Source organism: Monosiga brevicollis, genomic scaffold (assembly GCF_000002865.3).
Source record: "Monosiga brevicollis MX1 MONBRscaffold_7 genomic scaffold, whole genome shotgun sequence".
In the NCBI taxonomy this organism is placed as follows: domain Eukaryota; class Choanoflagellata; order Craspedida; family Salpingoecidae; genus Monosiga; species Monosiga brevicollis.
Window position 1 is genome coordinate 880,001 of NW_001865044.1, and position 27,922 is coordinate 907,922.

Genomic DNA, 27,922 nt, shown 5'->3' on the forward strand with positions numbered 1-27,922 from the left:
TCGGCATTGAGGTGCTTGTTGAAGTGATGGCAGCCTTGCGTGAGCGAGGTTTGCAGGATCGCATTGAGGTCTACGTGGATGGCGGTGTGCGCCGTGGCTCTGATGTGTGCAAGGCTCTGGCGCTTGGCGCCAAGGCTGTGGGCATTGGTCGGCCGACCCTGTATGCCATGGCCGGCTACGGCTCACCTGGTGTTGAGAAGGTGTTTCAGGTATGCTGGACTCGTATGCGGGGTCATATATACCACTAAATCCCTGTGTGTGTGTGTGTGGGGGGGGGGGGGGGGGGGGGGGGGGGTTGCTGGTTGATTTGGGCGACCTTTTTGCAGCCCAATGAGAACACAGCTCACCACGGCACGACGTTGCATGTGCATAGATTTTACAAGATGAAATGGAGATGAACATGCGCTTGCTGGGTGCCCCAACTATCAAAGACCTCACCCCAGACATGGTGTTTGCCGATAGCGTGTTTTCTCATCATGCACCACCCAGCAATCACCTTGCCACCTACACCTACGAGCCGCTGACTACCCTCAGTCGTTTGTAATGCTCCCGTGCAAACCACAAACTACAAGGGGTCGCGTTGCGCCATCAGTAATGTTTCAATAGCTATTGGATCATGTCATTGTTAGGCGGTCGCATTTACGTGACATTCTCCGCAGCAACAGGTAGTGCGCGGAGCGTCGCCTTCTAGTGATTATTCCAGCGTCAATTGACCAGTATGACCTGCGCACTGGATCGACCGAACCACTGACTCAACTTCACCTCAAGGCCTTCTTTACCCTTACTGTCTTCCTTCAGTTCATTTACAGCGATACAACAAAATAAACATTGACTAGGACCATCTCCATCACAAAAGTCGAGTACCCTTGAAGGTCTTGGTGTGCTGATAGGTGGAGCCCTCAGGCACATCACACAAGATATTATCGTACAAAATCTGCAATCCGATCCAAGACTATGCGCGGTAACGGTCCATCGAGTAAACCGCGACGTATTAAAATTCCTAGTGCCACGGCTAGCTCACGCTGCCAGCCAGTTTGTGCCTGTACGAGCCAAGCAAGGGTGGGTCACTGAGCAGGGGCTGCGCGCAATCATCAGAGCGCGCCTAGGGCACAGGGGCACTTCGGATGTCGAACCAATTGATCAAAGGCCGTGTCTAAACTTGTAGCACCACAAGCGCTTGTCGATTTAATCCCCACTTCAGCATCTGAATCTGCGTCCGAATCTGGGTCTGAGTCTGAAGCTGATGCCGACGCTTGATCCGGAGCCAATTGTAAACGGTGCTCGGCACTTTCATGGCTGGGCCCTCGACTTATCTAATCATAATCGGTCCAGGGTGCAACGCATTCAAAAGTGAAGAGGGCAGCTGCTCATCACCCAACGGAAGCCGGATGTACAAAGACGTACTTCTGGCAACAAGCCCCGAAGAACGAGCTCACGATACCCATCCAGCCATTCATACATGCGGAAGACGCGCAACCACGGCCGCTAGACAATGGCAAGGACGGTCGTTGCAGGTGAGCGAAACCGTGCGCTCAGCCTTGCGGGACGATCGAGAGCCAAACTCACGTGATTGCTGACGAGATGCAAGCTATATTGACACAGCAATTGAAGGCCATCCAAACGCTGTACCGCTGCAAGGTGGCACATAAGCTGATCCATGTGAAGGACCCCGCCATACTCGATTGCAGGCACCACCTCCACCACACGGGCCAAGAGGGAGCGCAACACCATCAGGTCCACTCGCTGGCGACTATGATCCTGATCCGCCTTCTCATCCTCTTCTTCCATGCGCAAACAACCAATGGCGCATCCAACGAGCGAGCCCAGTTCATGGCCCGATGGCTGAAGCGATGAAAGGATCCGGTCAGGCAACGTTGTGAGTACGAAAAGCCAAGGGCATGCTCGACTGTCACCAGCCAAAACACTGACAACTTTGGTTTTGGCTTCGGAGGTCAAGCAAAAGGAGGGGTGACATACTTGCGGCAACGGCGAAGATAGTATCCAGTTGAGCGTGCTGAGACGGCGCCACTTGATAGCTTCGCGTAACAGTTGATAGCTTGACTAGGGACGAGCAGGGTGACCGTGGGCGTGAGCTGGAGGTCGAGCAAAATCCAAGATGGCGCTGAACACATCAGAGCAAACCACACGCCCATTCATGATACCACGTAAAGAGCACTCTCAACCAGCTGTTGACGCTGCTCCCCATCCAAAAGGTCCGTTTGCCGAACCATGGCCAGCATCTGACCCTCGAGCACCGCCACCCCCGACGTGGTCCGGCTCCTCTCCATCCTCACTCGTGTGTGTGTGTGTGTGTGTGTGTGTGTGTGTGTGTGTGTCGCGAAAAGTCTGACAATTACTTAAAATTTTGTCTGAATTTTTCATTTTTTTTTTTTTTTTTTTGTGTGTGAACGACAAGACGCGAGGAGAGCAAAGTCGAGGAGTTGGAGGGCGTGCTGGTGAAAGTAGTCGGCGTCATGGCGCGTCCGCTTCGCCTTGATTTGCAGTCGCCATTGGGGGCCACGCGAAACTTTCGAAGCATTGCCTTTGACAACAATTTGCCCCGCTCACCCGAGAGCATTATGCCAAGTGATGCGCCCTTTCAAGGTGCCCGTCCTGACGACATGCTTGTGTGCCGGCCACACGCGCTGTCCGTGCTGAACCATCTCTCAAAGGGTAGTGCCTCACTTTGCAAATGCCCACGCTAGACGTGACTGTGTTTGAAGCGGAGCTGGCCCTGAATCGAATCCCCAAATCCAGCGAAGAAGGCACAAAAGGTAGGCTGGGTCAAACATGACAGTACACTACTGTTACAACACAAAGGCGCCATGCTCGGCTCATTTTGATCGGTGCGTGTGCAGCCATGTTGCAAGAGGTTCTCAAGCAGGTTCGGGAGCACGCGGACGCCCAGCTGACTGATGCCTGGCAATATCCACCTATTGATGAATTACTGGGCCTGCTTGAGCCGGCCGGTACCGAGAGTCGATAGACCGGAAGTGCAGCGCGTTAAATCTTCCGTTGCCTTTCAACTTTTTTTCAGCACGGTCTTGGTGTGGCCTTTCTGCTCAAATCAGATCTGCCCAGATGGGCCGGTGATCACTTGGGTGTCGGGCACGCCCTTCAAGGCGTGCGTCGGAAAACTGTTCAAAGAGCTCGTGTGCCACCCCAGCCCGCCGCGTGGTCTGAAACAGTGCTCGGCTAGCAGCATGGCCCGACACGCGTAAGTACGCGTGCTGAGAAAAACAAACAAGTGCCACTCACTTTTTCCAAACGCTCAAGCGTTGGCCCTAATCGATCTGTACATATGCGAGTCGCACCTGACACAAATGTGGTCAATCAACACCCGCTTGCTCGGCACGCCGTCCACGTAATCATCAAAAATCGCGGTGTACATGCTGGCTGGCGAGACAAAGCGTGATCGAATCAACAGGGCCTGTGCGGGTTGATATCAACAGCCAGTCGATCGCACGTCAGTCGGCGAAAGGATATCGCCCGTCCAAGCCAGGTCAACTCGAGCTAAAGGCTCAAATACCTGTAGCATCTTATTGTGATTGAAGGGGCTGCCCATGAGCGCATCCAAGCTACAAGAGCAGCAGTACAGATGTCACCACCTTTTATCACTAGACGAGAAACGAGCCTGCCTTTTCGTCGCCCTCGTGAACACCATCGGGCTCCTCACGTACCCAGAAGTCATCAAATAGAACCGCTCAAAAAAGTCCATGCCTGCACCGTGATTTGCGATGGGGCGTGCCGGTCAAGCCCATTGTCCACATGGTGAGTCCATTTAACAACCATATTCTTGACCCAATCCTCTCTGCCACGGCGCACGCAAACCTGGACCGGCGTTGAGGTCACCGGAGACCACCAGCAAAGGGTTCTCGTGGCGCGCAAATACAAAGCTGTCGGTGAACAGAAGAATATGAATTCCGAGCAAGAGTGCCTTCTCGCAACGCAAACACCAGCGTGCATGGCCTTTACCGATTCAGACACTCGCGAAGCCGTAGGCATTCGCCCACGATGCGACGGCGGTTCTTAACCTACATCAGCACATTTCATGCCGGTTATGAAGACCCAGGCCACAACCTCCCACAGCCAGACTATGAACCCAGCATACCGCTTGCTGAATGAACTCCTGTTTGTCAGCATCGTTGTGGCTTTCCCAGCGTGAACGACCTGAGAGAGCAACGCGTGTTAGAGCGATGCAATCCACAGGCAAGGAACTCACAGCAAGGGCCTCGTTCAGGAATAAGAACATGCCATACCATTGGCCACATGCTTGCTTTTAGCATGGAGCGTGCAAGCAAAGACCACGCGTCGCTCAGTGAGTTGCACTGTCGGCGTGGTGGGGCGCGTCCGATCTGCGGGCAGACCGCTTGCTCCCGAGTGTCCGTCAGCCACGCGCACTCCTGGGGGCGACACTGCCCGCGCCTCAAGCTCCGCAAAGTCTAGAGTATCCTGAGCGAAAGCCAGCCCTGGCTGTTCTTGTTGCCATTGCTCCCGCTCCACGCGATCCTCCAGATGCAAGGAATGTTCAATGTCGTTGCGAGGTACATTGGAGCACACACTGCCTTGTTCAGCACACACGCTCGCAGGAACCTGTCAACCCGTGCCCCGTTGTGGGCACAGAAGCATATGTGAGGCGTCGTCGAACAATGGAGCTCGCGGCTGTTTACAAATGTCAAAGCTTAGCTCAGCCCAACTTGGCCCATTGTGCCAAACTAACGTCAAGTTCAGCCTGGATAAGGAGTGGAATGCGCTGAAAGCGATATTCCTAGTTTGAGGGGAGAAGAGGGCGAGGGTGAGGATTACATGTTGGCGTGAGCATGCAAACTGGACCCCAGATCAGAAGCACGCAGCAAAAGATTTAATGCAGTAGGATCGCTGGACCACACCTGCAGGTGCAGATTGCCATCCACGTCAAAATGCCAAGGCTGCTGCAAGAAGGCCTGGGCCTCCGGGACGAGTCGCACGTTGCGCAGAGGGCCTTCTCGTCGCACCAAAAAATACAGTTGCTGCGCCTCGTGAGGCTCCAAACCCCCTACACGAGCAAACAGGCAAGCGTAAGGCCGACAGTCTGAACCCAACACGCTCGTGCTGACACTGCCAAAGGGTCGGATGGAACCAGAACCCGCCAACAACTACAAGCACCTGGCAACCAGCATCTCATGGCAGTTTCAACGGACCTATCACGCTAAAGGCCGAGTCCAAGTAGCGCTCAATGAAAAGTGTCATGCGTTGCAGGTTGGAAGGGCCCTCCTAGCAGAATCAGCAATCGTGCACGCATCAGCAAACATGGCTGACTGACTAATGTTCTCTTTTGGTGACCAAATGGCACAGGATCAGCGACTGTGCTGTGGATGCGCCAGGTGGCAGACCGACCTGCACAGCCAGCAGGTCCGCGTCCAAGGCCACAATGACGCAAGCAATCCGTTCCTATAAAAAAGCATCCAGGAAGAGGTTGTGAGTGCCCCCTACTTCACCACTGTGCTGAAGTTCTAGCGGGATGCATTCAGCAGGGCTTTGTACGAACCAAAAGGTCATTGACGTCGGCGATATCTTGGCTGGGCACGGCCAAATTGAACTCCGTATCACTCAGAAACAAAGCGTTGAACCCTGTTTCAAGATCGAATGGTGAATGGCACAGTGACAGTCATGCATAGCTTCCGGTAACCATGCTTGGATGGAGGTAAGGCGGAAGCACATGATCTCCATGCCAGCCGTACATTCGATATTCCAGCTCGCGTAGCGCAAAAGATGCTGGGTGCCCGGCTGATAGCCCGGTGGGAGCTCCGTGTCTAAGAGCAAGTCCAGCCGCCCAGTGAAGGTACCTTGTCATATCTGATGGGTTGATGTACTACAGCCCGGTATGGTGTGGCTAGGAACTCGTGTAGGACGCTCAAGGACGTACTTGATTCGGCCAGCTCGTGGGAGGATTCGCGAGCAAGTTTACGGTATGCACGCAAGGCCTGCTGGAGAATTTGAAAGTCATCTAAGGGCAATACCACGACTGTCAGGCCCCGAAAGCTGCAGAGACCGACCGTCTCGAATGCCTGGCGGGTGACGCATGCATAGTGTGCTGGGACGTACCGGCTTCTTGCCGGCGCACCTCGGGTGCCGGTACCATGACCTCAACCACTCGGCTCTACAAAGGTTGCGGGATTCCCGTTTGAAGGAACCGCTGGCCGCCATGCCAAGACCCCCCCTTTCCAAGGAGTGATGGGCTAGCAGAATGCTTCAGGTAGATCCTGACCTTTTTGGTTCGATGCCCATGAGAATCGTGGTGGAGGCCGAGGTGCTCTGCAATCTCATGAATCATACGACGCTGCTTTTGCGATTTGTTTTGGAAAAGGAGTGGACGCTTTAGCTCTTTACCTTGCAAGTACAGAATCATTTCACTGGAAACCCGCGCAACGGCCGGTGTTAACGGATTCATACAGGCGGGAGACTTGTGCAGCTGCCCGGTCGCAAACAAAGCAGAGTGCGAGCAAAGTACAACTGACTCATAGTAGCGTCGCTCTTCAGCCGTCCACTCGGGGTGCGGCATGGGTGCCGTGTCCAGCAACTCCTCTGCCACATCCGCTAGGGTCGCAGGGGTCGTAGGGGCTACACCGCTGCTGTGCAGGGGTTGTTGTGCGCCGAAAGAGGCTGCTGGTGTGGCAGAGGCCGGTATCGGGGCACCTCGATCGGTACGCGATCCATGAGCTTGCTTTGCGTTCCGACGTGACTGTTGGGGGCTTTGTACCGGTGATGGACGAGAGCTGAAGCCGTCTGGCTTCCACACCTTGGGGGCACGGCGCGGGGGCGGTTGGACACGGGGGTAACAAGCGGGTGAAAGGGGGTGAGGGGAAAAGCGACGCCCAGGCGAGCGCGTGACCGGTGTAAAAATCCGCAGAGGCACGCAAGAACAAGGACCTTGACGCAGCGGACAACGCGATCGGCTGAACATTCAGCACCCTCCTCCTCCTCTGCATCCAGCATCGAGTCCTAGAGGCGTGGCGAGTTTGTCAACGCAAGGTGGTCAAAGGAGATTCTTGGCTAGTCGCAACCTCCCAACCCTCCGACGGTGTAGTGCCGCGGGCAAGGAAACGCGGTGCTACAGGGGCCGAGCCCACCTCAGAATCGGGCTGAATGTCCGTCAGAGAACCGGGTTTGAGACAATAGCTATGACTCTTGTGTTTTAGACCAAAGAGCCTGGGAGCGAGCAAGCGTGAGTCGATGAGCTGTGAGGGCTGTGCACTCTGATTGCCCACAGGGGGGACAGGAAGAGAAGCGCACCGGGCAAGGACGTGCACGCGCTGCCGTTGGCTGATGGTCAGTGTTGGTGAGAAGATCATGGCCGTGCGATGTGCGTTGAGCGAGAAGAGCTTCAGCTGATTGTACAAGGGTCGATCAGCTGCGGGAATGTGCGGCTCGGGGATTCGACCCGTCCGTAGAACAAAAGCAAAACTCATGGCGATGGGGAAGGAATCCCACCCCCACCCCGCAATCACAGCTCGCCCCGCCTCTACACGCGGCACACCAAGACGGGATCGTCATGCAACAGCACCAAGCGAACGAAAGCAAAGCAGAGAAAAAGAAAAAAAGAGGGAGAGATGTGTCTATACCAGTCGGATAGCCAAACACGACACGCTATGAAAAGTGCCGGCGCCAGGTATCAGTGCCCAGGCGTCAGCGTCAAGTCCCAGCGCAGTCTCAAAGCCAGAGCGCCCTCAGAGGAGAGTGCAGCCGTGCAATCCCCAACGCAACGTCCCCTTGGCTCTGAAACAAAGTGCGGACACACACACACACACACACACACACACACACACACACACACCACAGAATTGAATTTGTCTGACATCAAGAGGTAAAATCTGACATCGCTGTTTCATTCATTTCTATCTGACATGTTGGACACAGGCGAAATTGGTCAAAAAAAATTGGGTTTGTGGCTTTTTTTGTTAATTATTTTTTTGGGGGAGGGATTGGAAAGCGGAAAGATGAAGGTGGCTTCGGCTTCATCTACGGCACCGGTCGTGCAAGTTTGGTTGGCGGTTGCCGTGACAAGCATAGTGACTGCGTACCTGCTCATTGCATTGCCATCAACACTGCCGGACAGCATTGTTCACAAACCAGCGAGCGCCGCCTCTGATTCCAGGACCACCACGGCTGCCACCACAACGACGACGACTGCGGCGCCGATGCCAATTCCAGTCGAGCCGACTCCGCAAGCCCTCTATGTCGGCAGCTTGATCGAGGAGGTGACAGGATTTGCGGACTTGTTTGCCGAGACCGAGCTGCGCGTTCACGTCAGAGGCCTCAAGTGGGCAGAGGGCCCCACCTGGGTGCCGGCCGGAGCTCGCATCCTGACCAGTGTACCAACGACACAGGATCAGGTCATCTTTTCTGACACAAAGACCAACATCATGCACTACTTCATTCCAGCCACCGGCAAAAGCGGCCCTTTTCTCACGCCATCAGGTTGCTATGAAAGCAATGATGTACCCTGCGACTCGGTATGTATCAACGTTGGCAACCCAAGCCCTGAAATTCGCCGAGCGCCTGCACCACGCCTCACCCCCAGTATTGGCAGCTCATCGAACCAGGTAGCAATGGCCTGCTCTACCACGCACCGACGGGTGGGCTGCTGGTGTGCCAGCATGGTGCTCGGCGGGTGATCTTGCTGGTAAATGGTACAATCATACCCTTGGCTGAGAAGTATCGCGGCGCACGCTTGAACAGCCCGAATGATCTGACCCTGGATGCAGAGGGCAACATCTTTTTCACCGACCCTTCGTATGGGTTTAACGACCGAGAGCTGGATACCCGCCGAGAGCTGCGAGAGAACAACGTTTTCAAAATCCCCAGTGCTTACATCAAGGCAAGTTCCCACAACTGCTGGATCGGCCCCCGTATCAGACCGATCAGGGTCGCTCACTCTGACCATGCCTTCACACACAGCGCTATCTGGCTGGCAAGAGCACCCTAGATCCTGTCAAGCTCCGCCTCACGGGCCTGGACACGCCACTGTTTCGTCCCAACGGAATCTATGCTCACAATCAAAAACTTTACATTGCCAACTGCATCCCAGATAACCAGGGCTATTGGGTGGTACGTCACATCAGCTCGCAAAGACGCCACGACTCACACGAGGTGGCGCAGACTCACCACCACGGGATTCAACCTCGGTTCCATGTGTTGTGATCCGTCTTCTCTGTCAGGTGTGTGAAACTGTCAGTGCCAACGGCATGGCTACATGCGAGCCCTTTGCTCAGGAGCACGTGCGTAGCGGCGTCAAGGCCATCGGTGCAGCAGACGGCCTCAAGGTACGCCGTGCGCGGTAGAATGGTTTGAACATGTCACTATAAGTGCATGTTCTATCCCGTATGCTTTTTGTGCGTGCCGACCCGTGTCTACGAATGTCTTTGCCGCGTCTCATGTGTCGTATGGTGGCCACGTGGACATCGAGATGCAGGTTGATTCTGAGGGTCGACTGTGGGCCACGGCCGCAGGAGGCGTCCACGTTTTTGCTCCAGACGGAACGCGTCTGGGCATGGTGCGCACAGATAAAAAGACGGGCAACCTTGCCTTTGGGGGGGATGGCCGCCTCTACCTGACCGTGGATGATGTGCTGGCCAGCATTGCGCTGGTATTGACGTGACACGCCGGTCATGCCGCGCAAGTCCATTCGTAATTAAGTAACAGGGCCGTTTCCAAGCTCAATTGACGCCTAAAAATGTCCCAATGGTGGCGGTCAGCCGGGCGATGTACATGGCATCTATACATGCAATGTTAGTAGGTCTCCTGCCGTTTGGCCAGCTGCTGGGGCCAGTCTTCGCCACTCCACCACGGCATGGCAGTCTGAAAATCAAAGGTTGGCCCGCGGTAGCGGAACGCATGCAGGTAAATGCGCATGGCCTCGGGTGCCGGGTCTTGACGGTCAATCTGCCAAGAACGTTCGCACGGCGTGAGGCCGGCGTGAGCCGGTACGAGCTCCGAGAGCATACGCATGCGCAGCCTCGGTGAAATGGGGTGGATTGACCCAGCGACCAGTGACATGACGCTTGTACCTGACACTCGGTACACCCGGGCCAAAATTCGTATTTTGCTGCTTCTGGTAAGTGCTCCGCCTGGCGATTGAGACGTGGTTCCGAGCAGTCGCTATCTTGCAAACGCGACTGGCGGGAATCCTCGGCTGCAGGGGGTGCGTCGGACGTAGAGCCGCCGACACGGTCGGCAAGCTCCTCGCCACCCAAGTCTGTTTGCTTGGCAGAAGAGTTGGCCGAGCGGATGCGATTGGCAAAGGCCTCGGACAGCTCCGCAACCCGAGCTGCATCGCCTTGGAAACCGCGACCACGTTCTGGACCCCAAAGCTCTGAATTGTAGACGGGATCATTGACAATGGGATGGCCTGAAGGAAGAACAGGGGGGATCAAAAACGCAATGATGTGGATCGACAGTCGGAACCAACTTTGGGTGCGGCCATCACCGAAACATGGGCGAGCTGTATACCTAAATACTGTACGTGCACGCGAATCTGATGCATGCGCCCCGTTTTAGGAAAACCTGGAGCATCAGATGACCAAGACGCTTGTGAGAGGGCGACAAAGCATGCCGACTGCTCCAGGGCGGCTGCAGGCAAGGTGGCGTATGCCGGGGACTGCAAGGTGAGCGCATGGAGGATGTGGCCGTACAGTGCAGAACCGTCGTGTCCTTGTCGCGTCGAATGACCCGGAACCGAGTCAGGCTGGCCTTGCCTTCTGGGTGGACACAGCACAGGCCAAGCTAATGGGTTGTCGCGAGCGTCGCGGCCGCAAGGACGGAGCAGGAGCGGCAGTCAGGAGCCGCAGCAAGGGCCGGGTCAGAGATGGATGTATCAACTTTCAAGCGGCTGGTCATCGGGTGTGTCGACCGGTTCGGAGATAAGGGTTGGGCATGGGATATTGTTTTAGAAGCGTACCCGTTGATCACAAATCTTCAACGGAGCGTCGCACTCAAATTCATCTCTGCAAGGTGTTTGGGTAGCGCAGGGTCAGGTCAATACGACGAGTGTAACTTGGCCGCCTCGCATCGACCAACGAATAAAACTGACTGCTCGACACGGCCTTGAACACGGCAGATGTACTGCTTCTCAACCTGATGCTGGGTGATCCACTGCTCAAATTGCTTGGCCATGGCTGGATTCCTGGATGCAGACAAGCATTAGAGCGGGCCATTTGGTGCGACGCCGACTTGAGGAAGGGGACCAAAGCTGCAGAGGCCAGCCGCTCGAGAAGATAAGGCGAAATGGCCAGTCAGGTTAACCAAAAACGTACTTGCAAAAGATAAGGAGGCCCGAGGTGAGGCGATCCAAGCGATGACAGGCTGCAATAATGGCAATGGGGGTGATCCAAATCCAATACGGGCATGAGTCGAAAAAAGAGTTGTCCCTGTAATCACAAGGCTTGATATTTCACAAGGCACAAGGCCTGCGGCTTTGTGGATACAAAGTCGGCCTGAGCAAAGGATTTGAGTCACGCCGGGAGAATAACATCACAAGAAGATGGGTGGCTGATCGTACGGTAGACACGCCAGCGGTCATGCTCATGGCCGAGGATGGCTTGTACGGTGTTGTGGCGATAGCGACCGCAGGGGTGCACGGGAATGGAAGCTGGCTTGTCAATGGCGAGCAGGTCTGGAGTTTCGCCCACAATTGACAAGGGATCGTTCGTGACGGGCGGTTCATGGCGATGTACTTTGTTCAGAATGATGTGGTTATTGTCAATGATGAAATCCAGGGGCACGCGCTCAGAGTTGACAGTGATGAGGCCCTCGGTAATGGCATGTCTCTGAGAGCATCCAAAGTGCACAGCGCAGGTCAGTGAGGCAGGGCGGAGAGAAGCAAGCCACAAAAGAAGGTTTGCAAGAGGCGGTTTGTCTCGGTGTTGTTTGACGAACGTAATACTCTGGAGTTTCAGCTTGAAACTCGTTGGTAAAGACATCGAGGATGGTCCGGCCGTGCCAACGGCCTTTGGCATAGCAATTGAACGTGTAGAAATAGGGAGGAATGCGTCGAAACTCTGGCGGCAGTGCATCAAGGCTGGAGTGAGTGAAGGGCACGAGCTGGCTTGAGACGCGGGCACCAGACCAGCCGCACTGCATCTGCTGCCTGCACCTACTGCTGTCTGTGTACGGGGTGGTCTCTTTGCAAAATTCGGCATCCACCTGCCGAGCCATGAGCTGAGAGAAAGCAACGGGAAAGGATGAGCATGTGCTTGGCCACAGGCACAGCGTGCAGACTGAGGGCTGGGTGAGGGCTTTGAGCGATGAGAAGGATGGCCCACCTGGTTGGAGCGCGCGCGATCGTGGTTGGGCTTCTTCTGCTTGGGCTTGGCTTTGGCCTTTTGCTTTTGCTTGCCGTCACGGTTTGCTTTTGAACGTTTTCCAGCCGGACGATCGGCTGCCTCATGTACAGGCCCCGTGGTTGGGCTAGGGGCCACGGCATCCTGTGGAGCGGTGCGCTTGGCCTGCTGTCGGCTCGCATCGGAAGCGTGTGCTGCACCGCCCGTGGCGACCGGTGGAATGGCTGCCTCCTCCAACCCCATCCATCGCCGAAGGCCCGGCGGGCAAGCAGCACTGATCCACCGCCACATACCACCTCCTAACCGCTGCTGCGCCACTGTAGAGGTATGCGCGTGTGTCTGTGTGCGTGTGTCTGTGTGTGTGTGTGTGTGTGTGTCTGTGTGCGTGTGTCTGTGTGTGTGTGTGTGTGTTGTCCCCTCTGCTCTGCCCCCACGTCCGTTCACACCTCAAGTACACACCCACCCAAGAGGTATCAGAAATTGGGAAAACACAGACACAGGCAAAGAGCACATGTCAGATTATGTCCGCAATCCTCGCTCTGTCTTTCTCAAACGCTCTCTCTCTCAAACTCTCAATCTTGCTCTCAATCTCTCTCTCTCTCTCTCTCAAACTCTCTCTCTCTCTCTCTCTCTCTCAAACTCTCTCTCTCTCTCAAACTCTCTCTCTCTCTCTCTCAAACTCTCTCTCTCTCTCTCTCAAACTCTCAAACTCTCAAACTCTCACTCACTCTCTCAAACTCTCTCTCTCTCAAACTCTCAAACTCTCAAACTCTCTCTCAAACTCTCTCAAACTCTCCCCCCCCCCTCTCTCTCTCTTTCTCTCTGTTGGTCTGGGGGCGGCGGGAAGATGGTGGAGGCTGGGGAATGGTTTGTGCCGGAGCGATGGGTGGGCAAGACGTTGGAGACGCCGAAACAGGATGGCAAGTGGCAGCGTGGTCGGACGCGGAGGAGTCTGGCTTTTGGCGTTTGTACGAGACATAACAAAGTCACGGGTTCGCCCGTGGCGCCAGTCCCTGATGATCTGGTGGGTCTGCTCCATGAGGTTGGGGTGCTGGCTGACATGAGCGCGCCGGCACTCGACCGCTTGGCCGTCCTGGTGGAAGAGTATCAACCAGGACAGTGGTGTCCACCGCGGGCAGAGCCCGAGGCCGAGGTAGGCAGTACAACGCCATGCCCGTGTCCCTGTCGTATGTGCCTTTGCGCCTGCATGTCTGTGTGTGTCTTCTCTGTATGCATGTGCAGTTGCAATGGCCACACGCCGCATGCACTCGAGATGAGCTCACGATGGTCGTGTCCATGTCCCTTGCTTGGATACGCTCCTTCTGCTGGGGGGCTCTCGGTCGGTGCCATGGGGAATGTTGATACCACCCTGTTCCCAGCTAGCACAGCCCACTGTTGCTTTGGCCTTGGGAGCGCCTGTCGAGTTGCACCTCGGGACTGCGACAACCACCGTGGGCGACGCGACTTTTGGAAATGTTGACCAGGTGCTGGTATTGCAGCCTGGCCAACACGCAGTGCTTACCCCCGGTTGCAAGTTTGCGGTGGGCCGGTCCGTTACCGAAACTCCCTACTTGGTGCTGGTGCGTTGGCTAGCGACGGTACCGCCGGCGGTACAGCGTAGGCGCGATGCAGCTCGAATGCAGCACAGCAAGCCGCAGGTCCGAGCGGTGCCGGTGCCAGATGAACCAGCTGAAGCGGCATTACAGACACCAGATCTGGAGCGGACCAACGTGCAGGCGGTGTATGAGGACATTGCGGGTCACTGGGACCACACGAGGCACTCGCCATGGCCGCGCGTGGCCGACTTTCTGGGCAAGCTAGCGCCAGGTAGCTTGGTCGCAGATGTCGGGTGCGGAAATGGCAAGTATATGCTGGTGGCCCCGCCACAGTGTGTGATGTTGGGTAGCGACGTGTGCCGAGGCCTGGTCGAGTTGTGCGGTGAAAAGGGTTTGGAGGTCGCAACAGGGGATAACATGACGCTGCCCTATCGTGATGGCGTCTTTGACGCCGCCATCTCCATTGCCGTCCTACATCACTTCTCCTCGGCTGCACGACGGCGCCGGGCCATCTGGGAGCTGGCCCGCATTGTTCGCCCAGGCGGACTGGTCCTTGTTCAGGCCTGGGCCTTGGAACAGGTACGGTCTCGAATGTTTATTTATTTTTTATTTTTTTTCTTTTGTGGGTGTGTGTGTGCGTGCGTGCGTGTGTGTGTTTTGAGAGTGTGTGTGGATGTGGCTGTGACGGTGTTTTGAAGTTCCTTGTTTGGTAATACTGCAAGGTGCCTGATGGCGCAACTGACCCCTATCCACCCGTGTGCCACGTGATGACGGCAGGGCGCCGAGTCCAAGCGTGAGTTTCCAGCACAAGACATTTTTGTGCCGTGGGTCCACAACGCTGAGTTTGAGCAGAATCGTGCCCCAGTGGCCAAGCCAGCCTCCTCCGACGAGGCTTCGACCGAGTCTGCCCCGCGAGTGTACGAGCGGTACGTGGTCGACTGGCATGGGGCCTTGAATGCGGGTCTCTGCTTTGAAAGGATCATGCTTCCTGTTTCTTCTGGCTTCATTGCTATGGTTCTCACTTGGTCCCTCTCTAGGTATTGTCACGTGTATTGTGAAGGCGAGCTGGGCGAGCTGGTAGAGAGCACAGCACAGTTTGAAGTGCAAGAGTGCTTTTACGATGCTTCCAACTGGTGTGTCATTGCGCAGCGGTGCACATGATAATTCTGTGAGACCTGGCGCGGGGTGTGTGCGGGCTGCACGAGGATCTTCTACATCAAATCGAGCTATTCTTTTGAAATAATGTGAATCCAATGGGAATCCTGTGAATCCAATTCTGAAAAGGCTCTTGGACAGAACAGGCGGGTTGTCCACACTGTGTGGACAGGTAACCAACCAGTGGTAGAGTGGGGCCGCACGGCGGCCAGACCCGGGGCTTCAGGGGGGGCGCGGGTCAAGAATATCACGCACAACTTTAAGCGGCCTGACCCGGGACCAGGGTGGCAAAAGCCAAGAGATCAAAGGGGCGCAGCTGGGGTGACCAAAGCAGAACATGGGCGACAAAGAGGGCCGAGGTCAAGTGCCACAGGCATTGCCAGCCGACCCAGGACCAAACGTGGGGGGTGGGGGTTGAGCGAGCCGCATGGAGTGGGGCAGTGGCGAGGACGGCAAGGGCCAGGTCGATGGCGTATTGTGCCAGGGCCTTGTCAGCATGAAAGTAGGCGGATGCGGCGACCACGGCTCCACTAGTGGCGAGCCATCGATCGAGCTGAGAGGCGTGACGCTGCGACAGATAGGGCGTACTGAGCGTCCACCACGGCGGCTCGAGCAGACTGCCGTCGGCCAGACAACTGGCCGCTGCGATGGCCGTAAAAAGGAGGGCAGAGGCACGGTAGTATAGACCATCGTGCCAGTGACTGGCAAAGGCTGCGGCAGGAATCAAATACAACCACGAGGAGGCACCGACAACCAGGCTTTGCAGGTGCGATTTGGCGCGAAGGGGCAAGACATGGCGCGTATCCGCCTATAGAACCAGTGGGGAGCCAAGTAAGGATGGGTGGGCCACGATGGCAGTGAACGAGATGGGAGGGGAGGGGGCGGTTGAACCCAGCACATACGCGGCTCGTGTCAGGATGGCTGTAGCCTCTGAGGAGGTTCAACTGGTGCCGGGCAAAGGCCAGCATTTCGCTCAGCACCATGTCACTGGGACGACGACAGGTTGAACAATGGATTTGATCGTTGGATCAGGACATTGTCAGCTGGAAAATGTCAGCATCGTGTCTACACAAAAGGAAACATGGCCATCTGCAGAGGCACTACTATGGATGAGTATGGCATTGGCATGGTGTGCACATTCGGGATTTCAAGTCATACAAGAGAGCCACATAGGTTCGTTTGCAATTTCAATTGATAGGATGCAAACGTTTGAGGGGTAGAGAGAAAAAAAAAGGGGTAGGGGTTATAAAAACTTCTATTACCGCGAGCAGCAACCAATAAATTGTTTCAGGCCCATCATAAAAAGGGCGAGAGAACAAGCGCGCACGCAAAAACAAAAGCGATGGCAACGGCCGACGACTTAAGAGTCGTAGGTGCAGATGCCAGTGCTGGAGATGGACTTGCAGCTGGCCTTGTTGGGGCAGCCATCGTCCTCAGAGCTGGGGTCGCAGATGAGAGCGCACATGGTGGGGGTGGACGAGCCAGAGGTCTCGAGGACGCACTCGGGGCGGGCGGTGGTGCCAGCGGGGACATCCTTGGTGCAAGTCTTGGTCACAACAAGGTTCTCGCACTTGGGGGAGCAGAAAGAACCAGAGATGCCTTCAATCTGGATGGCCTCCTCATCGGACATGCAAGAGCCAGAGTTGGGGTCACCGTAGTGGTGCTGGCCGGAAGGAGGAGAGGGAGGGGAAGGAGGAGAGGGAGGGGAAGGAGGGGAAGGAGGGGAAGGAGGGGAAGGAGGGGAAGGAGGAGAGGGGCCAGAGCCGACAATGGGGTAAGAGGGCTGCATGGCAATGCCGCAGATACCAGAGGCGGAGACACCACGCTTCATGTTGATGTAACCCTCAACACCCCAGGTGGTACCCCACGAGTTCTTGACAATCCAGTAGTCATCGGTGTAGCCAACAACGAGGACACCGTGGTCGAGGTTGGTGCCGCAGTTGCCGTCAAAGACACCAGACTTGTAGAGCTGGAAGCCAGACTGATCGGCCTCAATGGCGACGGAGACGGGACCCTTGGCGACGGCAGCGGCGAGCTGGTCCTCGTTGTTCTTGGGGACATCGCTGTAAGAGCTGATGGTGGCGGCGTGCTTGGCCTCCTTCTCCTTGTTGCAGGTACCGTCCTGGGCGGTGTAGGGGTAGTCCTCCTCGGTGTCAAGACCCTTGTTGGAGATAATGTACTTGAAAGCATCGTCCATCAGACCACCGTTGCAGCCCTGGTTGCCGAAGGAGCCAGAGCAGTCAACGAGCTGCTGCTCGGAGAGGGAGACAAGGTTACCGGTGGCAATGGCGTGGGCACCCTCGGTGGAACCGGTGGTGGAGAAAGACCAGCAGGAACCGCACTGGCCCTGGTTCTTGATGGGGGTGACGGCACCCTTGGTGCGCCAGTCGACAGAGTCCTCGGAAGTGGCGGGAAGGTAGACGGTGTTGTAGGGCATGGTGCGGTTGAACTTGGAGGGAACGTACAGGGCCATGAACTCGTCAATGGTCAGATCAGCGAACTCGTTGACACCAACGGTGTACGAGTGCAGACCCTGGGCATGCTCGGCGTTGTGCTTGTTGATGAACTCAAGGTTGGCCTCGAAAGCAGCCAGGCGCTTGGCCTCGACAGCCTCGGACTCGTACGACTTCGAGTAGTCAGACTTGAACTAAAGTAAAGGGAGGGCAGAACGGCCGATGAGATCTCGCGCCTCACTAACGTGCTGCGCAACGCTCAAGGCTGTCAAGGGCGGTGCAACTAACCTGCTCGAACATGCGCTGCGTGGAGAGCTTGAAGGCAGCGGGCTGGGCGGCAGCCACAGCCACGAGGGCGACGAGGGCAAACTTGGCGAACATGGTTCCGGTGGAGGATGTTCCGCAAGAAAATGCCAGTGACCGGGACAACCGTCCAACAAGTTGCGCGCCCGTCGACTAAACCAGTGGATTATCAGAGGCGGGAGACGGAGGTGGGGGGTGAAGAAGGGCCCTTTGGCTTATTCCTCAGTGAACCACCCCTTAGGGCAAAGGTGTTTTTTTTTGGAGGAAGCAAGTTCCTTAGAGGTCAAGGTCAAGCAGGAGAAGGAGGAGGAGAAGGTCAAGGGTGGAGAAGGAGGACAAGTTTTTCTTCGAAAACCAAAACACAAGGGTTGAGTGGTATGCTGTTTTGTGTCGACGACGATCAATAGGGTGTGCTTGCTTGACGGGGTGGGCCCCTTGTGAGCGTATGACGTTTTGAGTTGTGGGGCATCATATCATCAAGACATCATAGGTGAAGGGCACTTTTGGAGCAGAGATGTGGGTATGCGACGCTGATTTCAGGTTGAAGAAGCAAGGTAAACGACGTGGGAGCTCAGAGAGTGTGTGTTTCAAGGATTTGGAGGAGATGAAGGGGGCTGTCCTTCAAGCCAACAAGGGAGAAGGCGCCACAGGTTGTGTGGTTGAAGATCAGGAGAACAAAGGGTCGCTGCAAAAAGGGAGGCGAGCTTCTTTGGAGGATCGGTGAGGCTTTGGAGCGAGAGTGGAAGGGTCGAAACAGGAGCAGCGGTGCTTCCAACACGGTCCATGCTCGTGTTGGTGTTGGGATCAGCTTCTCTCTGACGCACACCCAAACCTTACTCCATAAGTAACTAAGGTGCAAGCAACCCAAAGCAGTCATTAGGGAATTTTGGAGGAGAGCGTAACGTATACCTTTTGAATCGATTTCCGACCAAAAATAAGTACATTTTAATTACAAAAACAAACGCTCGTCCAACCTCTCAGCTCCACAATCACAGCCAACAAACAACCAAAGCAAGAGAGGGACAGAGCACCCGTCAAAACATGTCCAGAGTTGGGGGTCCGAATCGGGTCCATTTTTGGTCCCCGCCCAAATCCTGGCCACGAAGACAGTGAACATTGCCGGTTCATTTAGGGCCCATTCGTGTGCGCACAGGAAATGAGTGCGGACAACTTTAAAACAAGCCCACTGGTGAATGCTGGACGACGCTGACAAGCGCCGGTCCGGGCCGGTCCTAATGGAAAACACACACGAGGCAAGGTGGGCCCCAGAACCCAATCAGCACATCAGGATTTCAGCAGATGCGATCAGCAGATGCGCAAAGGAGTCAACCGATCGACCCCAGCCTTTTCGCCTTTTCGCGCGCGCGCGCACGCACACGCACGCACCTCGGATGTGGGCTGACCAATGACCGACAACATGTCATCCAGCTCCTCTGCCGTGCGAGCCAGCAGAAAGACAGCCAGCGATGGGTCCAAATCGTCTCGCTCAATGCCCGACAGCTTGGAGGTGTGAAACGAGTCCCGGACTTCGACCCATCGATCCCGAAGCTCTGCCGTGGACTGTGCAACCGCCGCAGAACAGCGATGGGGATCCAACCCAAAGTACTGATGCCCTGCGTACCCGTCGGCCAAAAAAAAAAAAAAAACGTGTGTGAAAAATCAAGGAAAAAAAAAACGGTGGCGTGTCCCACCGATGCAGTCGCCAAGACCTAATTCCAACCTTGATAGCCAAAAATATACATGGCCCGCTTGTCGTGCCCGCCAATAAAGCCCATGCACCACGGCTGACGCAGCAAGAGCTGAGCCAAAGTGTCCATTTCCATGGCACGCAATTAGATTTTACGACCCAATAAAATGATGAAAACACACACACATTCCAATTCCGGGGGCAATGTCGCATGACTGCCACCGTGATGGCCCCAGCCTGCTATCAGTGCTATCAGCGCGCATCTTACCTGCAAACGTGCATGATACTGGGGCCCAATCTTCTCAATTCCTGCACATCGCCGAGTTGCGCGTCAAGCAATTGATGCCCCTCCCCCAACTCATGAGATGGAAAACCCACAAACACACTTGCAAATTGACATGCGTTGACACGCTGGAGCAAGTGCGAGCTCAATCAGAACAGGGCAGACCCAGCTCACCCAGTCGTAGAGGTAAAACCAGCATAATTGGCTCAAACTCGGCTTGTCCTTCTTCAGGCCGCAACTATGCATCCGCACACATCAGAGGGCCACGGAATCATGAGCCTCAACCAGAAAAAAAAAAACCAAAAAAAAAAAGCCGCGGGCGGACCATGCAAAGACCACGTGCGGCGCCGTCGCAAGACACAACCAGAGGAGAACCACTGCAACAAGAGGGCAAGCAGACCTGATCGAGGATCACCAAGGTGTCTGATGCAAAGTAAGTCTAGCCATATGCCAACCCAGTCGCCGATCGCGAGTAAGTATGGAATAGAAGAGAAGCGATTCGCTTGCCCCAAGTCAAATGCGCAGAGCATCTCCGAGCGTCCGGACAACTTGCTTACCCGAAGCTTGACTTCCTCGTCGCGAAACTGATTAAGTTGTGCAAGCGCTGAGGGCACCTGATGCCTGCATTCATCCAAAGCACCATCCCCGCGGCATTAAATATCGTTACATGTTGGCAAAGACTGGAGGCGAATCGAAGCTCAGGCGACACCATAAGCGCGCCCGGCCTTTACGACAACCCCCGTCATTTGACGTACAGCAGGGCCGAGCCAACGGATGACGGTCCTTGGAATCGTCCTGCCTTGAGATGATGGTTTTCCATTGTATATTTGAGTAAGTGATGAACTGTGACACGAGGCCAGAGCGCCATTGCGTGAGCGAGGATCGCAACCCAGAGCTCGCTCTCAAGACAACAAAGGAAGGGAGGGCGTCGGGTGCAGAGCCGCTGTCATCCCCAGTGGAGTTGCCGCGCGTGCGATTGGTCGAGACAAACTCACGGGACAAGGGCGTATCCTCCTCGTCGAGATCCAGAAAGAGCGCAATCACCTAGGGTGAGCACACGGCCCCAGAGGCACCGCCAGACCATGAGCGGACGAGGAAGCAAGCATCAAGGGGTCTTCGCACGTTCTGTCGGCTGTACAAGCCAGCCACCCGCACCGGAAAAAGAACTGCGTCTGAGTCTGGCAGTGGGTCGGATGTACCACTCTGTCGGCGCCACTCTGCGCGATCGCACCAAGGACCAACCAGCAAGCAGAAGCCGAGACCGGCCGATTCGATCAGTCAAGCGGAACAAGCAGGGCCAGTCACAGGGGTGTCAGCAAAAGGGCGAGCCTTGTGATACAGCCAGCACCCGCACACAAGAATAAGCTTGTGCGAGTTGACCGCGAGACGCACCCCGAGGTTGCAGCACAGCCATTAAGGTTGTCGCCAGGATCATTTGCCCACAGCGCAGCATGCAGCCCCAGCCCACATCCGTGGTCCTTCGCGAGGATGGTAGCGGCGGAAAGTCCTGCCAGCCCAGAGGACCGAGCATCACGCCAAAGCATTGCAACCTTGTCAGACCAGACGGTTTGGGCACCAAGCAATCCATCCAGACTCGGCCCCAGACCTGTGACGATTGGCAGCACACAAAATGACGAGCACCTACCTTGCGATAGGTAAACCAGATCCGCGTTGCAACGTCATCTTCGAGTTGCTGGGCAAACATCCGCAACGCCTCCCGCGCCGCCGCCTGCTCTTCCTCTGGTGCCTCTTTATCTGGTCGCGGTGGCACTTGGTAAGCCGCCCCCAACAGGAACATCATCTCCCCCGTCCGAATCTCGGCCGTGTTTCCAATTCGATATCGCGTATTGTTCAACCAGGACAGAAACCTGGCGAGCACAACAACAGGCCCGAGGCACCAAACCGTCAACGTAGCAAGACATGACACAGGTCAGACCTCCCCCACAATATCGAGTCTCCCATGTTCCCCCCGACCCTCTGATCACCACCCAATCTGCCCGCCTTGTCTGCGCCACGAGTCCGCTGCCAGCGATTCATACCCGGTGCGAAAAGAAGCCATGGCGACGGGAAGTTGCGGCGCCAAATGCTGCCATCCAGCTGCCGTGCCCACCAAGCCCAGGAACAGCCAAAGTGCTGCACTCCAAGACGCGCCGTCAAGAAAGGCGGCACTGACAAGCTCGGATGCACCTCCCTCTTGGAAGCTGCCGCTGTAGCTCATGCGGGCATCTGATCCGCGGCCTCCCGCGGCTTACCCACCAACCAACATTACTCAGCACCAGGCTCCAGAATGATACCCAGCGAAGAGCCAACCCCGCTCGGGCACAGAAGCTACCGTAAGCACAGGCGACCACCGTCTCCAAATACACACGCTCACGCCACACCTTCCTGATGCATGCATGTGTCGTGCTCGTCTGCCCCCCTCTCTCTCTGTTGCTGTGTGTGTGTGTGTGTGTGTGTGTGTGTGTGTGTGTGTGTGTGTGTGTGTGTGTGTGTGTGCAAATCATTCACACATTCATTCATACGCACACACACTCTCTCTCTCTCAATCTCTCTCTTGCTCTCTCAAACTCTCTCTCTCTCTCTTTCTCTCTTGCTCTCTTTTGCGCGTTCTTGTTCAAGAGTAAGATGATCGGGGTCAGCCTTGAAGCCTTTGGCAGTGCCGAGCTCTGGGCCAACTAAGGCTGCCAAAACGCCAGCATCCGACTGCCAGTTTTTGGTTTTTTTTTGTTTTTTTCACGACCATGACCGTCAAGTCAAATCTTGCACACGTAAGCGACGTGAAGCGGGCAGCTAAAGTATACATACCCCTTCAAAGCAAACCGTCGGATCCCAATTATGTACTGTCTCACTGGTTTCGCCCCCTGGTGTTTCGCCTTTTTTCTGCTGCTGCTTCTTCTCGGTGATGACGGGCAAAGGGCAGCCGTCTGGTCGTGCCGTTGCCCTCACACTAACAGCTGTACAGGGTCTGTGCGGCCCGCATCATTGACAAGCTTTATTGATTGCCCTTGTTCAGCAGGGCGTCGGGCGGTTGAAGAGGCTTGCTGGCCCCGCGAAAGCGAAACTTGTTTGCGCTCACTGGGAGAGCTCCCGTCTCCCCCGGCTGACACCGACCGTGTCCTGCCGTGAGACCCTTTGATCGAAACATCTGCTGAGACGCACTGCACTGCTCCGCCAAGGACCCTGGCGCACAATCATCATGTCTCAACCTCCCCCTTCCAGCTTTTCCACCCAGCCTGGCTGGAACGTGACAGCTACCGCCCCGGCTGGAACGGTACGACAGGCGCACGACCCAGCCCTCATGGCCCATCATCATTGGCCCGCGCGCAAGTCGTGCCCGCACTGCGCCAGCCCGCTCACCACGTCACCTTGACCTTTCTTTTCTTTTCTTTTTTTCCTTTTCCCTTTATTTCATTGTTTTCGCTTTTCCGTTATTCTGCATGGACCATGATCTTCACTGGGCACCTGTGCAGGCCCAACCTCAGCCGACCTGGAACGGCTACAACTGGACGTACCCATACAGTGCATATTACCCGTACTCCAACTACTCAGCCGCCTCTTCAGCTTCAGCAGCCTAGTATGTGTGCCAGGGGATCGTCCTCATCGCCGCCAGCCACGCCGGTGCGCCCACTCTCACCACACCCATCCCATCGACGCCCCCCGTAGTTACGGACAAGCTGCAGCTCCGCCGCCACCCCCACCCCCACCACCGGCCGGGCAGACCGCACCGGCCACCGCCAACACTGGCACAGCGGTACGTAAAACCTGACAGCGTCGAGCACCATCGTACAACCCTACTCTTTTCGGGGCTCGTTGCTCTGCTGTCTACGCTCATCTTCGCACGCAACTGGGCGACACACCTTCCCCGCTTAGACGGCTTCCTATGCGCAAGCGGCAGCGGCTAGCACTGCACATGTGCAAGCCGCCCCCACCTACAACTACGCATACGCACATGACTACAGCCAAGGCTACAGTGCCGCCTATCCCGCGCCTTCCGCTGCCAACACGGCGCCGCCACCCATGCCCCCGCCACCTGGCATGCAACCCACCAATCCCGCCGCCTCGAGCGCCCCACCCAATAGTAGCTCCGCCAACACCTGGGCTTGGTCCACGGGTCGCCAACCTACAGCCGCGCCGAATCAAGCAACCCAGGCTGCCGACTCGGCACCTACCACTTCCCCGGCGAAACCCAAGGGAACGAGCGGCATTAGCTTCAACATCAAGCGACAACCCAAAAAAACCGCCGCCTTTCAACCGGCATATACCAGCGTCGCCAACCTCAATGCTCCAAAATCCCTGGCCACGAAACCAGCTCTCGCTCCGACCCCTGCACCAACCCAGGCAGCCACCACGTCCGGCAAAAGGCCGCCCATCCCGCTTGATGCCCAAGCCTACGTGTCCCGCGCCTTTACAGCCTGCAAATCTGACAAGCAACGCGAGCAGGTGAAAGAATATCTGCGCGAACTGTTCAAGCAACCACCCGAAGCCATTGCTGCGCGCAACTGGGAGCAAGAGCCCCTTCCCTCGTACGTGCCAGGACGGCGACGACAGTCAAAGGGTGGTTCATGTGAGAGCAACCTTCCTATCGCCTCACTCATCCACCATGTTTGCATCGCAGAATCTTGACAGGCAACAAGAAAGCTGCCAAGCGCAGGTAGGCTGTCTTGCAGCCGGGCCATCACCTCCTCCTGCCTGCACCGTCTCGCCCCGCTTCTCACCCCGTGCCCGCTGCCACCTGCTGCTCCAGCACCAACCTGGCCTCGAGTCCAATCTCGCTTGCCAGCCGCGCCAACCGCTTTGCAGACAGCCGGCCCGGCCCACCCCTCTCCAAGCGAGCCAAGAAGAAGAAGAAAAAACTCAATTTAACCAATGAGGTGAGTGTTGGTCGGCACTCTGTGGTCGACGCTAGCCGTACGCCTACATCGCGAACGACCGGCGCGCCTGCATCGACTTGAGCACCTTCTAGCCACCGTCCCTAAAGCTCTCTCTTGATAACTTTGCCATGTTAGGGTGGAGAAGAAGGCACCCGCTTCAGCCGTGCCATCATTGTGGGCACGTGTACAAAGTTGGAAAAGGAGTTTTTCCGCCTCAACGAAGCGCCCGATCCGGCCTCTGTTCGTCCAGAACACATCCTTCACAAATCCCTGGCGAACGTCACAAAGTAAGCTTATCGCGCCTTCTCGAAATTTTGTCGGCCGCGGACGGTTTTGGAGTGAGCCGCTTCCCCACCGAAGCTCATGGCATGGCTTCTTCATTCCTCGGTGGCATGTTGCGTTTTGTAGAAAATACAAAGATGGTGCAAGCTACAAATGGGTTTGCAGTCAACTCAAGTCGATTCGCGTGGATCTCATTGTGAGTGCCTCGCACCAGTTGAAGGCGGCTGTCTCCCCGTCAGTCTTCCCCCCGGGCCAAATCACGCTTCGTCCGCATTTAGGTCCAACGTATTCGCAATGCCTTCACGGTCAAGGTCTACGAAGTGCATGCGCGCATCGCAATTGAAAAGGCAAGCAGACTTGCAATTCGTCCCCGCCTGGACCCCAACTGCCCCGTCTCAGCCTTGAAAACCCCTTTGCTGTAGGGCGACTTTGATGAGATGCATCGTTGCCAAGCCCAGCTGCGCCAGCTCTACGACGCGGGCGTCGAGGTTTGTCGTTGGGCATCGTGTATTCTGGACGCTCGCCGACCTCCGTCGCTGCCCACTGTGCCTGCTCAACCAATATGGGCATGACGATCTTTCAGGGTTGCCAAGACGAATTTACGGCCTATCGTCTCTTATTTCTGGCGGCCAAGTCGCGCTATCAAGACATCCTCGTGGCCATGTCGGACCTGACGCCTGAAATGAGGTCGCACCCGGCCATTAGCCATGCGCTACAAGTGCGGCGGGCATTGGCCCTGAACAACTTCAAACGGTTCTTTGCTCTTTACCAGGTCGGTACCCGATGCTAGCCTGGGCAAGCGAGATGTGAGGTACCAGTAGCCAATGCTCGGCACTGGTCCTGATCACTTTCTGTTTGACATGTCGAGTTTAGAATGTCCCCAACATGGGAGTTTATTTACTAGACCTCTGCCTGGATCGTGTACGGCGCGAGGCGCTTATCGTGCTGGCCAAAGCGTACGTGAATTTTGCCTGCCATCTGCAATGATTGAGGCTGTGGCAGTCACGAAATGGAGCCGTGAAATTGCGCCGCCTCAAACATAGCTTTTTGAAAGTGAATCAGCGGGGTGTGCTAAATGGTTTAAATGCTTGATTTTGCTTGTAGAATCCGACCCACTCTGAGCGAGGCCTTGCTGCGAAGTTCTCTGATTATAGATGTCGCTCCTCCTGTGGTTGAGGACAAAGAGGGCAACCCTGTTGCGGGCGATGCGCTTGCTGCGTGGCTGAGCCAACTCAATCTCTCACTCACTCCCAAGGGCTTGGACTCGAAGGCTGCCAACGTTGCTCTTGGACCGATTGACCATGTGCAACGTGTCTTTAACATGGATGCGTGAATTGCCGACTTGGGCGGCCACGTGAGAGTACATTCTGACACCTGCCTGAACCATGAATTGAGCTCTTGGACTCATCACGCGAGGAACAGGTCGAATGGGTTGCAGAAACCAAGAAAAAAAGGAAAAAAAAAAAACTTGAAAAAAGAAGATTTGATTTGACATCAAGACGACAACATGAACGAGGCACAAAAGGAGGAAGAAAGCAGGGTGAGGCAATAGGGCAGAATGCGACCGGTGTTCACACTGTGATACTGGGATAAGACATTGGACTGCTGGTTAGTTTGTGCTGTCACCGCCGTTGCTACCATCGCTGCCCTCCGGTGGGCGCTGGGGTGAGTCCTGGCCTGTACTGGTTGAAGGACTGGCATCCATCATGGAAAGCCGGATGGCTTCCTGCAGCATGGCGTCCTCCTGCTCCTCCAAAGACCTGGCGCAAAGCCGTCAAAAAGAAAATTGAGGCCATGTCGCTATAAACCTCATACAACCTCGAAAAGAAGAAACCAAGAAGGGAGTGCACCTACCTGCCAGGATTAGCAGCGCTACCACCAAAGTTGCCCCCAGAAAAGCTGGAGGCCAACGAGCTCAACATCTAAGAGTCGACAAGAACGGGGAACATTGAACATTGAGAATGGGCAACCTCGCATGGTTGGATTTTGGAAAGCAGGGCAGGCTGGACTCGGCGGCGACTGACCTCTGGGTTGCTTTGCAGTTGTTGGGCAGCAGCTTGCATTTGTTGCATCATGGCTGGGTCACTGAACATGCCGGAGAGTGGCGAAGCACCTGATGCGTCGGACGCGCCGGATGCGCCAGCCGCGCCTCCAAACCGTGACATCATGCTCTGCAGGGCCTGAAATGCGCGAGTAGAATAGGCGGGCATGAGCTGGATGAGTCTGTGGCATACCCCCTATCCCTAGAGATTCAGGCTTAGGGGAAAAGGAGGCAAGGGCGGAGAGCCATAAGATTGGGAAGCAGACCTGAGGATCTTGCATCATCTGTTGGACCTGAGGCATGATGGTCCGCATGTACTGAAAGTCACGACAACAGCGTCAGGCGAGCCCGCGGGGTACACTGGCAAGACCATCGTTGGGCGAGTGCTCAAAAACAGACCTCTGGATTGCTCATGAGCTGAGCAACCATGGGGTTGTTCATCATGTCCGCCAGTCCTTCCATGGATGGCATGCCTATCCAGAGGTCAGGTTTGGTGGCGACCCACACAGGACGGAAGACACGAACGGTTGAGGGGACAGAGTTGGCAAAGAATTGAACTTTTGACTGTGATGGCGGAAAGACCCGCAGCAGAGGAAGATGCCTGCTGCGCAGCGACGGACAAGTCACGCACCACCGGGCATGTTACCAAAGGCAGGGAACCCGGCTCCAAAACCAGATCCGGAAGCAGCAGAGGCGGAGGAAGCAGGTGCGGGAGAGCTGAAGGCCACAGACGAGTAATGAGATGTGTGAGCATAGCAAGCGCAGGCCGACGGTGCGCGGTGCAAACAAAAGTCAATCGACAGCGAGGAAACGGAGCAAGCGACGGAGCTACGCGGCTTGGGGAAGGACTCACGCGCCAACTGCTGCAGAGAGCATGTCGCAGACGGCACGCAAGTTCGGGTTGACTTGGCGCACAAACATGGAACCGGGCTCCTCTTCGCTGTCCTGGAAGCCCACCACCCTGTCGAGGTTGG

At 56.0% G+C, this 27,922-nt stretch overlaps 7 protein-coding genes across 7 annotated transcripts; 3 read left to right on the plus strand and 4 right to left on the minus strand.

The window, feature by feature from the left end:
• Nucleotides 1-2,929: 2,929 nt before the first annotated feature.
• MONBRDRAFT_32048 (uncharacterized protein) lies at nt 2,930-6,541 on the minus strand (the record flags this gene model as incomplete). The annotated part of the gene is made up of 17 exons (XM_001745034.1): nt 2,930-3,195; nt 3,315-3,430; nt 3,530-3,578; nt 3,681-3,720; nt 3,832-3,896; nt 3,976-4,034; nt 4,112-4,170; nt 4,260-4,593; nt 4,721-4,768; nt 4,890-5,035; nt 5,181-5,253; nt 5,377-5,430; nt 5,528-5,610; nt 5,721-5,792; nt 5,906-5,986; nt 6,085-6,139; nt 6,248-6,541. 17 exons carry the CDS (start codon nt 6,539-6,541, stop codon nt 3,063-3,065), a joined length of 1,761 nt encoding a protein of 586 aa, XP_001745086.1. The 3' UTR covers nt 2,930-3,062.
• Nucleotides 6,542-7,976: 1,435 nt separating this feature from the next.
• Nucleotides 7,977-9,637, plus strand: MONBRDRAFT_24651 (uncharacterized protein; the record flags this gene model as incomplete). Its single annotated transcript, XM_001744856.1, has 5 exons — nt 7,977-8,492; nt 8,636-8,905; nt 8,938-9,087; nt 9,198-9,302; nt 9,452-9,637. The coding sequence occupies 5 exons, from the start codon at nt 7,977-7,979 to the stop codon at nt 9,635-9,637; spliced, it is 1,227 nt and encodes a 408-aa protein (XP_001744908.1).
• A 131-nt stretch (nt 9,638-9,768) lies between these two features.
• Nucleotides 9,769-12,117, minus strand: MONBRDRAFT_16431 (uncharacterized protein; the record flags this gene model as incomplete). The annotated part of the gene is made up of 9 exons (XM_001745035.1): nt 9,769-10,106; nt 10,325-10,387; nt 10,489-10,542; nt 10,671-10,761; nt 10,937-10,969; nt 11,056-11,161; nt 11,292-11,340; nt 11,537-11,804; nt 11,914-12,117. 9 exons carry the CDS (start codon nt 12,115-12,117, stop codon nt 9,769-9,771), a joined length of 1,206 nt encoding a protein of 401 aa, XP_001745087.1.
• Nucleotides 12,118-13,954: 1,837 nt separating this feature from the next.
• On the plus strand, nt 13,955-15,034 carry MONBRDRAFT_16440 (uncharacterized protein; the record flags this gene model as incomplete). The annotated part of the gene is made up of 2 exons (XM_001744857.1): nt 13,955-14,466; nt 14,851-15,034. 2 exons carry the CDS (start codon nt 13,955-13,957, stop codon nt 15,032-15,034), a joined length of 696 nt encoding a protein of 231 aa, XP_001744909.1.
• Nucleotides 15,035-16,793: 1,759 nt separating this feature from the next.
• Nucleotides 16,794-17,675, minus strand: MONBRDRAFT_1982 (uncharacterized protein; the record flags this gene model as incomplete). The annotated part of the gene is made up of 1 exon (XM_001745036.1): nt 16,794-17,675. A coding segment is annotated over one exon (882 nt), but the record flags the coding sequence as incomplete, so codon positions are not given.
• Nucleotides 17,676-18,691: 1,016 nt separating this feature from the next.
• On the minus strand, nt 18,692-22,103 carry MONBRDRAFT_32051 (uncharacterized protein). Its single transcript, XM_001745037.1, has 11 exons — nt 21,794-22,103; nt 21,400-21,622; nt 21,147-21,261; nt 20,510-20,597; nt 20,312-20,375; nt 20,155-20,193; nt 19,929-19,992; nt 19,740-19,780; nt 19,505-19,583; nt 19,171-19,397; nt 18,692-19,016 (listed from the first exon to the last, which is right to left on the minus strand). Exons 1-11 carry the CDS (start codon nt 21,970-21,972, stop codon nt 18,957-18,959), a joined length of 1,179 nt encoding a protein of 392 aa, XP_001745089.1. The 5' UTR covers nt 21,973-22,103; the 3' UTR covers nt 18,692-18,956.
• A 39-nt stretch (nt 22,104-22,142) lies between these two features.
• Nucleotides 22,143-26,822, plus strand: MONBRDRAFT_32052 (uncharacterized protein; the record flags this gene model as incomplete). Its single annotated transcript, XM_001744858.1, has 15 exons — nt 22,143-22,388; nt 22,987-23,025; nt 23,225-23,328; nt 23,418-23,505; nt 23,625-24,277; nt 24,370-24,405; nt 24,499-24,625; nt 24,761-24,912; nt 25,034-25,103; nt 25,186-25,227; nt 25,330-25,395; nt 25,491-25,679; nt 25,781-25,863; nt 26,012-26,667; nt 26,762-26,822. The coding sequence occupies 14 exons, from the start codon at nt 22,143-22,145 to the stop codon at nt 26,238-26,240; spliced, it is 2,124 nt and encodes a 707-aa protein (XP_001744910.1). The 3' UTR covers nt 26,241-26,667; nt 26,762-26,822.
• Nucleotides 26,823-27,922: the final 1,100 nt, after the last annotated feature.

Coding starts and splice junctions, on each gene's coding strand:
- MONBRDRAFT_32051 (XM_001745037.1), bottom strand. CDS start 21,972: ATGAGCTACAGCGGCAGCTTCCAAGAGGGAGGTGCATCCGAGCTTGTC. Junction 21,262..21,399: donor TCTGGTTTACCTATCGCAAG/GTAGGTGCTCGT, acceptor CTGGGCTGGCAG/GACTTTCCGCCGCTACCATC. Junction 20,376..20,509: donor TCCGTTGGCTCGGCCCTGCT/GTACGTCAAATG, acceptor GGATGAATGCAG/GCATCAGGTGCCCTCAGCGC.